This window comes from Dipodomys spectabilis, unplaced genomic scaffold (assembly GCF_019054845.1).
Source record: "Dipodomys spectabilis isolate Male_0828 unplaced genomic scaffold, ASM1905484v1 ptg000115l, whole genome shotgun sequence".
In the NCBI taxonomy this organism is placed as follows: Eukaryota; Metazoa; Chordata; class Mammalia; order Rodentia; family Heteromyidae; genus Dipodomys; species Dipodomys spectabilis.
Window position 1 is genome coordinate 12,276,994 of NW_024870792.1, and position 10,872 is coordinate 12,287,865.

The 10,872-nt window shown below is 37.7% G+C and overlaps 1 protein-coding gene across 2 annotated transcripts in view; it reads right to left on the minus strand.

Moving 5' to 3' along the window:
* Window positions 1-7,968, minus strand: part of Dnajc10 (DnaJ heat shock protein family (Hsp40) member C10) — a 43,895-nt gene extending 35,927 nt beyond the window's left edge. Inside the window, exons 1-4 of one of the 2 annotated variants that reach the window (XM_042688293.1) lie at window positions 7,753-7,968; window positions 5,970-6,319; window positions 4,243-4,405; window positions 2,490-2,540 (exon numbers count right to left, since the gene is read on the minus strand). In XM_042688293.1, the coding sequence (XP_042544227.1) occupies window positions 2,490-2,540; window positions 4,243-4,405; window positions 5,970-6,173 (418 nt within the window). In that variant the 5' untranslated portion in view covers window positions 6,174-6,319; window positions 7,753-7,968. The remainder of the gene's footprint in view (window positions 1-2,489; window positions 2,541-4,242; window positions 4,406-5,969; window positions 6,320-7,752) is intronic. The other variant, XM_042688294.1, reaches the window with a different exon arrangement.
* Window positions 7,969-10,872: the final 2,904 nt, after the last annotated feature.

Consider the following 10,872-nt stretch of genomic DNA (forward strand, 5'->3'; position numbering starts at 1 on the left):
ACCTGAGCTTCATGTACAGCTTCTTTTTTACATTGGTTATTTTTTATGGTGGGGTCTAGGTAAATGTCTGGGCTATGATCCTCTTATTGTGCTTTCCTGTGTTTTTTTTTTTTTTTTTTGGGAGGGCGCTGTCCCTGCTTTCCTGTGTTATGTTACTGAGGATGACAGGTACATGCCACTGCACCTACCCATGGAGTGATATGGACTGTAGTAAACTTTTATGTCCAGGCTGGCCTCAAACCATGATCCCTTGATTTCCATCTCTCAAGTAGCTAAGAATATAGGTTTGGGACACTGTGCCTGGCTATAGATGTTTCACAATAGCACAATATAATGCTTTTACAACTATTTGGTGACCAAGAGTAGATGAGAATACTTTAAAATATGCTTTTGCCTTTACTATATACAATTAAAACTACCTATTAATTCTATACAAATAATTTCTTCTAGCAAAAAAAGTGGTGAGAAAAAGCAGAAGTGCTCTGAATTCCTGTTTTTAGACAGACTTCTCATCCAAAAAAGTTTGTCTTATGTGGTATTGTTCAGAATAATGAGTATACATGTGAGATGTTCTCTGCTTTTGCAAATAGTATATAGAACTTGATTATAATGCCTGACACAGTACTATATTAACATAAAAAGATAATATGCTCATGTCTGATGCAAAGGATCAGAACATTTTTAAAGCTTTGAAAGTGAAGTATATTAACCACATTTTTCTTTTGGCACTAAAGAATATTCTGAGGTTCCTTTACTTATAAAACTGAATTATGCAGTTTGGATTATTTCTCTCACTATAAACAACTGGAAAAGTAGACAATATGAATCTTTATTGAAAAAACAACATAGAAGTTACCAGTAAAGTATTGTGGAGGAAAAGGTAGAAGTTAAAGAGCCAATGTTTGCACTTTTGAGGAGAGATAGCTGACAAGCAAATAGCTGAGTAGAGATTTTGAGTGACTTATTGCACTAAAAGGACATAAACATCTAAGGAAGGATTCTGCAAAAAAAAAAAAAAATGAATTTATATGTGACCAGTCTTCTTAAAAGTCCAAGGCACAACCTCGGAACTGGTTTTATATGCCCATAATCCCAATGAATTAAATGTTATCATTTCCTTAGTAGAGAATGAATGTATTTTTTATTCATTTATAATTTATTATTAGCAATAATATATGGAATAAATACTCTTTATGAACAAGCTCACAAATGAAAATAATTAGAAAAGGCAACTTCTGTTTAGAAGAAATAAACTATACAGTCAAGTGACTGTAATACATGTTTTATGATGAAAACAAAAAATGTTATATGTTTTGCAACTTTAATGTTACTTTAGTTTGTTAAATAAATGTGATTATAATACAGCAAAATAATATTTGAATCTTATGTAAGGTACAAATCTACTGCTTTGAAGTAAAAAAGGAAGTATTAAGTTTTAATAATGTAAGGCTTTAACTAATATTAAAATTTTCTAAAATGTAAGAGAGAAAGAGAGAGAGATAATACAGTAGAACTGAACTGAATTCTTTAAAAAAAATTTTGGTGCTAGTACTAGGGCTTTGAATTCCGAGCCTGGTTGCTGTCCCTGAGCTTTTGTTTCTAAGGGATAGCACTCTACCCCAGGTGCCATACCTCTGCCTTTGGCTTTTTTAATTAATTGGAGGTAAGAGTATTACATGCTTTCCTGGCCTTGGCTGGCTTCAAACTGCCATTTTCAGACATGAGTTAACAGCTCCTGGCGGAACTGTATTCTTTTTTTTTTTTTGGGTCCGGTTGTGGGGCCTGAACTCTGGGCCTGGGCGCTGTCCCTCAGCTCTTCAGCTCAAGGCTAGCGCTCTACCACTTGAGCCACAGTGCCACTTCCGGCTTTTTTTTTCTTTTTGCTTATGTGGTGCTGAGGAATCGAACCCAGGGCCTCAGGCATGCAAGGCAAGCGCTCTACCACTGAGCCAACTTCCCAGCCCCGGAACTGTATTCTTATATGCATTTCTCACAAATTATATACAATTAAAACTATATATTTGTCAAAAGCATTGGAATAAAGAAGTTCTGAAACTAGAAGTCTTTTTGCAAGTCTGCAATAAGTTGATTTGACACCAAAACTTGATCTGAATTATATGAAGCTATATATTTATGCGTGTGTTTGCCTACACTGGAACTTGAACTCAGAGCCCAGTACCTTTGCTTTTTTTTTTTTTTTTTTTTGCCTAGGACTGGAACTTTGACTTGAATCATACCTCAGTTCTGTTTTTATTCATTTGGTGTATATATACCTATGCATTTTGCTGCAGAAATACTAGTGTTTTTATTATAATGCTTGGCTATTCCACATTCTTCTAGAAACACTGCTTAAAATACAGTTCTATACTGCATTAACTTTCAAAAATCTAAATAACTTCTAACGTGTGAATATCTACAGACCTAAGAGCTTTTTTTAGGTAAAGGAAGACCTCTATTTGTTTTAGAAAATCATATACCTACAAACTTACCAAATTCTCTTCTTTCCAGTGTTATGATTTCAGGATCATCATCATAAATACCTAATTTAAAAAGTATATAAGAATAAATTCCCACACAAAAACAAATGACCACATAATGATTATAATCAGATTATACTACATCTCATTTCCAATATACAACAAATTAAAAGTAAAATATAAAGTAAATAAAACCATTCGTGACATATTTAAAGAACAATTCAAAGACACTAGTTTCTTGACATGACCTATAATAGAAGTCTGCGTTGGAGGGGTAGGTTTCTAATGATTACAGAAAATGTTTTGTTTTAAAATAATTTTTCATTTTTATTAAAAAAGTTATAAAGAGAAAGAATTTAAAAAATAATAGCCTTTTTGTAACCCTTCACTTAACTTCTGATGATGACATGGTAAAGTACCAACACTTGGAAACTGAGTAGTACATTACTGTTAATTAGACTATGGAACTCATTTAATTTTCAGATTATAGGAGGCTTAATTAGTATTAGCATTTTAACATACTTTCTTTTGCTAAGACACCTTACAACTACAAAATTTGCGGAGGCAGAGACAAACATTTAGTCATAAATACAAATGTTAGCTGGGCGCTGGTGGCTCATGCCTGTAATCTTAGCTACTCAGAAGGCTGAGATCTGAGGGATCACAGTTTGAAGCCAGCCCGGGGCAGAAAAGTCCCCATGAGACTCTTATCTCTAATTAACAACTCAAAAACTGGAAGTGGTGCTTTGGCACAGCTCTAGCCTTGAGCATAGAGAGGCTCAGGGACAGCACCTACACCCTCAGTTCAAGACCCATGACTGACAAAAAAAAAAAAGTATCTACCATAATTTAAAATCAATGTAAGAAAATTTCTCAATAATAAAGAAAATATCCAAATAATATTTATAATGAATACAGACCAAGGGACAGCCAATATTTTCTGTAGAAGCCACAAAAAAATACCTTGGAATTTGTACAAAGTGTATTTTTGTCATAAATGCTCAATTTTTGCCTTCAATAAGTCATCAGTAATATATAACAAATGAGAAAAACAAGTGGTAAGTCAGATTTGGCCACTGAAATTCAGTTTGCCGATACCTGATACAGGCTAGTAAGATGTGGGAATGTATTTGAAATCACTATTTTGCAAAGAAAATCAGTTTCAAGAAGCAAACTTCAGAAGTAAGTGAAAATAGTTAGATTCATATAAAAGCATTCTTTCATTCATGGACTGTATTTGAGGTCAAGTAATGATAATCAGAAACTGGTTACCTGAACACACCCTGCTGCTTTGATACCTTTATTTACTTTTCCTCTCCCTTGGTTCCAGTAACTTACTTTTTTTGCTCCTGGCCTTCTTTTCTATTCCTCTCAACACCTTAAATCATCAATAAGGCTCTACATGACAAGGGAGGCATTTCTGCTGAAGAAACCACTGTTGTTGTTTAGTCTTTGTCATAAATTATATGGCTTAAAAATTTATAAAGGTTTCAATGTTTAATATTTTCTAATGAAAACATACATATTCCTTATTAAATATACAGGAATCCTTATAAGCATTAGATACTATGTGATGAATATATTTTCCTATCTGTATAGATAATTTCTATATGCTGACTTTCCTTTTTCAATCCCATTAGAATGAATTAAAAGGAGCTAATCAAACTGACAAATAAAATACCAAAAATGAATAGTGAGATAAAATGAACTTTCAATTCAGATTTTAAAAAAATCGAATCTCTTAAGTAGTATCATCACAACTTACCAAAATCATAACGATAATAGTTCCAGCTTTCATACTGGCCTCCCTGATTATCTTCGAGTCCTTTCTCTCCATATTTATCATACTTTTTCCGTAGATCTTCATCTTTAAGTACTTCATATGCTCTATTTATTTTTAAAAAATCACCATGTGCATTTGGGTTATTCTGTTAAAAGTATCAGACATAGATTTTATTTCAGATATACCATCTGTTTTTCTTTAGAATAAATAGATATAATTAACCCAGAGATTTCTAAGAAACTAGACACCAACATAAAAGGGTGGGACAATGTGAGTTATCACAGGATGGGATAAGGAAGTATTATCTAAGGAGCTGCCATCTTCAAAAAGAGGAAGTAATGGAAATAAAAACTATTCAAATAATACACTTTCTCATTATTACATAAAATAGGCCAAAAATGTTAATCATGTATATATATGGACTAATAAAATCTGTTTAAGAAATGTAGCTGAGAAAACTGCATAATCAACACTTCAAAACCCTTAATTTAAATAGAATAGTACTGATATTCCCAGCTACTTAGAAGGCTAAGATCTGTGAATATAGTTTGAAGTTAGCCCAGGCAGAAAAGCCCATGAAACTCTTACCTCCAACTAACCAGCAAAAATACTTCTCTCCTAGCCACCAAAACAGAAGTGGAGGTGTGGCTAAAATAGCAGAGCACAAGCCTTGAACACAAATGCTAAGAGTGCTGGAGCAAAAAAAACTTACAAATAAAATATGTGCTCCAATTGATCAGATAAGGAATAATACTAAGGAAGCTGTTTAAAACTGAACTGGAAATACTTTTTCTTTTGTTTTGCAGAAATTTTCTGAAGGATGCTTTCATTTAAATTAAGATGGTCTCCCAGCTTTTATATGGAAAGTTGTAAGTTGTGTTCTCAAATTTTAAAACAAAACTTTGAACACATTAAAAAAAAATAGATCTCTGGGAAAGATAATCAACTAAGACACTATCAAACCTAGAAATCCTGACTAGAAATAAAATCACATGTCCTTGTCCTCACTAATGACTAGAGTTTAAATGTCATTTTAATAAATTATAAAATTAATTTAAATTTTAAAGATTACAATTAGATATAAATGAATTATTTATAACTGAAGGTATACTCAGCTGCTCTCAATTCTATTAATTGTTATCATTTGCTTTTAATTTTTTATCTATTCTCATGTTTTGATTTGTAAAATTTGCTAACTGGTCTGTGACATGTGCATAGAAAAATAGTAAAACTTAAAGCATGCTACTAAAATACACCTTATGAGTTCTAAAGCAAACTATTTTCTGACAATGCTTTAAAACACTGGATCTTAACCTTCTTTACTATGAGTAATGCTTCATTTACTTAATAGACAATATGACATGAGGATTAATCTTTAACACGTCTGCTGGAAATTAGTTTACAAGTTAAGAGGCTCTGACCAAATTTATGCACTATTACAGACTAGATCATTCTGCTGAATCTAGTTTTAGCATACAAATTTAATTTAAAGTATTTTTTTTGTTGTTGTTGTTGTGTTAGAGATGGAAGCCAGGTCCTTGAATATTCTAGGCAAGATTTCTACCATTGATATACTTCTCTGGTCCCTGAATTATAATTTTTACAAGTAACTGTTCTTAAGCATTTTGAACATACATAAAAATAATTTAAAATACACATTAAAACATACTAAAAGACAGTCATTGGATGTTTCACAAAATTTCACCCACCGGGTTTTTATCAGGATGTAACTTCAATGCTAATTTCTTAAAAGCTTGTCTTATTTCTCTACTGCTTGCAGTTTTGGATACTCCAAGTAAACTGTAAAAATCCTGATTAGTACCTACTAAAACAGCCATATACACTATTAGAAGGCAGAAACTGATCCCTTTTAAGTTTCTGGTGTAGTCATCTTTATTTAACCAGACTCCCATTCTCTTTTCTTTTACAAGTTCCAATTTAAGTGAACTTTAATATACACTGTTGGGTCCAGCTGATATAATTTGAAAATTGAGCACTTCTGTCCGCATAACTTCAAGGGCGAATCAAGCATCCCAAAATGATTTCCAGAAATGTTTATCTAAATAGAGAGCAAACCAGGCAGTTAAAATACATTGCAAGTTGAACAGCTATAACAAAATCAGATTTGTGAAATCACTCGAGAAAAGGTAATGTGAAAGTGGTAGCCGCTTGCAAACATACATACATAACTTATCAGAACACAAGTAAACTGTATTTTTTCTTGCTTTTTAGAAACTTCTTTACCACATATTGTTGTTCGCTTTTTTTTTTTTTGGGTCCGGTCGTGGGGGCTGAACTGTGGGGTCTGGGCGCTATCCCTCAGCTCTTCAGCTCAAGGATAGGACTCTAACACTTGAGCCACAGCGCCACTTCCGGTTTTTTTCTTTTTGCTTATGTGGTGCTGTGGAATCGAACCCAGGGCCTCATGCATGCAAGGCAAGCACTCTATCACTGAGCCACCTTCCCAGCCCCTGTTGTTCGCTTTTTTAAAGATTAGATAGCATCTGCAGGAAACATGTTCTTTCAAGGAGTTTGTACTTTTCCTGTCACCTTTAAATTGTCTGCAATTATATGATACAATAGATGGCTTACATGGATTGTTAGGCTCCCACACTAAGATTTCTAAGGTATTTGCACTGAATTTTAGTAGATTACTTTATAAATCAAAAAAGAACAATCGCAAATTAGTTTAAGTTTGCGGCCAAAGTGTACGTTTGGTATAAATAAAAATATGACAACAGAAAAGGACAAGGGAAACAGACATGCTCATCTCTGAAAGGCAGTCATTTCACAGATGGTATATTTTAATTCTCTAATGGTCCTATAATATTTGGAAGCAAAGTTAACTTTCCTATCATCTTCGGTTTTGTTTCATAAACCCAAATAATTTGTAATTAGTATTTTCTCTTTACCTGTGAATGATCCTCATCCCACAAAAATAGACCTTTAAAATACCCTGATGAAGAATATCCACGTTGAGGTTGAGAACCACCGAGAGAGGGAGGGGGCAAAGGGAGTGGGAAGAGAGAGGAGAGAGGCAGGAGGAGAGAGGAGGGGGGGGAGAGGAAGAGGGAGCAGGGGAAGGAGGGAAGGAAAGGAAGAATGGATGGAAAGAAAAAGGAACAAATCTCAATCACCACCACGAGATAAATTGCTCCTCCCTTAAGGGTGGTTCTCAGGCTGGGGGGGGGGGGGGAGGACTGGACGGTTAAGTGTGAGCCCCAAGTGCCAGCTTGGACGGATGGAGACGAGAGCCTGAAAAACTCAAGCAGCCGAGCCCGGTGGGCAGAGCGGTGTCTTGGGAGGGGAGGGTGTGGAGGAAGTGGGAGGATGCCGCGTCCAAGGCGGGGTCCCTGGACCGAAGGTGAGTGAGGAGGGAATGGGGGCTCGGCTCGGGGCGCAGCCCGGCCGAGGGGGCGCAGGCCCGGTGTGGCCCGGGGTTCCCGCCCCGCCCGGAGGGCCCAGGCCGCCCCAGCCCCCGCCCCAGCCCACCTCAGTGCGGGGTCCTGCGGCTACTTCCCCATCCTCAGTCCCCGGCGGCGGACCCTGCCCTGCCAAGCCCAGCCTGTGTGCGCGGAAGGAAGGCCGTCAGCCGCTGTCTGCAGCCGCCGGGCGGCCGAGCTCGGGTCGGGGAGGACGGCCGTACCCGGCAGTGAGGACCGCGGCCGGCTCCGGTACCGCTCGCGCCGGTCTCCCCGAAGAGCCGGGCGGGGCGGGGCCTGGCGCGGGGCATTGTGGGAAAGGCGTGGAGGCTGCGGCCTGGGACGCGCGCCCCGCTGTAGCGGGGTGGGGTCCCTGGCGTGGTTAGGAGGACGTGGCTTTGTGTGCAGGCTCCAGCTCCGGATCTAGATCCGGCTCCAGGTCCGGCTCCAACCTGTAGGTGAGGAAGGCGCCAGCGCAGCCCGTGCGGTTCCGGCCATAAAAGTAGCCGGCTCCGCGGGAGGGCGGAAGCCTGGAGGGAGAAGCCCCGCCCCTTCCTGGCCCCGTTGCCTGGGTGACGGGGAAATCCTGGCTGGACGCCCAGGGCGCCTCGCTTAGAAGCCTTCGGGACGCTGAGACCCTCTGGTGGTCCAGACGCGTGGAAGGCGAGCTCTTCTTCCAGACTTAGTGTGACCATTTTAGACTTACTCTGCACAACGCCAAGTGCCTCAAGGACTTTTCCTGCTTCAGTCCCGGTATCAGAAGAAAGGAAAAAACCCTTTTCTTCCTCCTGCTTCCTCCTCCTCTCCCCCGTGCCCCGGCCGTCCTTCTCCCCTTACTCCTCTTTCCCTCTCTTCCCCTCTTTCTCCTTCTCCTTCTCCCCCTCCCCGCCCCCCCCCCCTTCTCCCTGCGTGTCCCAGGCTGACCTCAGATTTACCATCTTCCAGCCCCCATTCCCGGAGTGCTGGGATTGTCACAGCTTCTTTTAAAGAATGGTATTTTGGTGGCAGAATGTACTGAGTGTGATCTATGCTGTTGGGAGGCTGTTGCTTCTCTGTAGACAAAGGTGGGAACATGTTCATATAGCATACATAACGTACATAGCCTAAACTCATGCCCATATATACATATATAAGACTGTTTATACCAATATTTCGAATTGCAGTGCAATGCAACAGACACCAACATTTATTGTCTTGTTTTCTTCCTTTCTACGTATTAAGCTCTTTTCCCTGATGAAAAAAATCCTAGTATCCTTCATATCTTCATATTACCAGTGTCTCATTGCTGAAGCTAGCCTATCCCCTATGCAGTTGCTTTTAGTTTCCCACACCTTCTGCTGAACTATTCTTTCCATTCAGACTCCAGTCTGTGCCAAGCTGCCCTCTCATACCTTCTTGCCTCACTGAAAGGTGTTCAGAGCAACTTATTCTTTGCCCCTTAAATTGACTGTCTTCATATTGGTCATTCTCTGACACTGCACTAGTCCATCTAATGATTTTTTTTTTGGTATAAAAGGAAGGGCCATGACTATTATTAAATCTCCATTTTAACTACATTTTAAGAATATATTGGAAAAGATCAACAGTAGATATAAGAGAAAACTGAAATGACCCAGCTGGTAGACAGTGGCTTGAGTGGCATTAGTTCAGGTGAAGAGAAATAAAGGAATATTTATTCATAAGAGCTCATTTAAGAATCCAAAAAGAAAATGGAGTATATATATATATATATATATGTATATATATACATATATATGTGTATGGGAATATTACATAACCATAGAAAAGAAGGAAACTGCTATTTGAAACAATATAGATAAATCTGGAGGACCTTATTCTTAGTAAAATAATCCAGACAACAAAAGGCCAACACTGTATGATCTCACCTGTTTAATCTTAAAATATTGAAATAATAGAGGTAAAGAGTACAACAGTGATTTCCAGGAGCATGGGTAAAGGGGATTCAGGAAATACTTGGGTATAAGGAATAGAAGAAAATAGACTTTCATTTATAAGATCAATATATTCTGGGATTTTAATGTGCAGCATGATGGCTGTCATCACTGTTTTTTCTCTTTGAAATTTGATAAAAAAAATACCCTGTATTCTTACCTCTCCTATGACAGTAATTTGAGTGGTGATAGACATGTAAATTAATTTAATTATAATAATGTACATTTTGCATGCGTACAACAAAAGGATGGCGTATCTAGAGTATATACAGTTGCTAATTCTTTAAATGTAAGAAAAAAGTAGGAAGTATAGATGATTTCATAATAAATTTTTCACAGTAAGGAAGAGAAAGAAGTATCTAGTCTCAAGGATGTCCTCTCAGGAGGACTAACTCAGGGCTAGCCTTAGTACAATAAACCAAAAGTCCTAAGCTTTATCATGTATACATGAGATATAGTGTAATAAAGGGATCATTTCAGTTTTTAGTTATATCTGGGGAACCACTTATCTTTCAAAATCAGTTTCCTTTGAAAATACTTTCTGTAAGCCTACTAAGCATAATTGATCACTCTATTCTTTATTATTGCATTTATCACAACATCTTATAATTGCATTTCGTTGGTTGGTCTATTATACTGAGTTCTTTGAGCTCAAGAATCCAGTTTTATCTCTTTCTTCAATGCCTGGCTAGAACATACTTGGCATCTACACAATAAATTCACTAGGTTGGAATGGAAAATCAATATTTATTAAATACAAAGAGGAAAGAGTGGCCCTTTGTTCCTAAAGTTGTTGTCTGGCATGGTGGAGATGAGTGAAGAACACATTCACAGAAAGTAAATATCAAATGATAATGTAAACCCTATACAGGGACTTGATTTTAGGGGGAAGCACTCAGAGAAGAACTAGGGAAAAGTATGGATGCCCCTAAAAAAATCCTCAAAGTATTTGGAAATTTAGAGCCAGAGAAAACAAAAGGCCCAGGAAGATTCATTAGTAACTTTCCCAAAGATACTGTAATCCAAATGTTAAAGTAATGTAAGGCATGTTTCCTGTTCCTTGATGCCTGGAATCTAAAGGCTGAACTCAGTGCCTTGCACTTGTGATACAGGAACTCTGCTATCTGTAGAAAGTGTGGACAATAATGTGCTAGAATAATTTCTGAAAAAGTAAAATTAAGCCAATCTGTAGGTAGACATCCATCAGTAGACCATCTGCATTTCCTACCTCTTGCTGT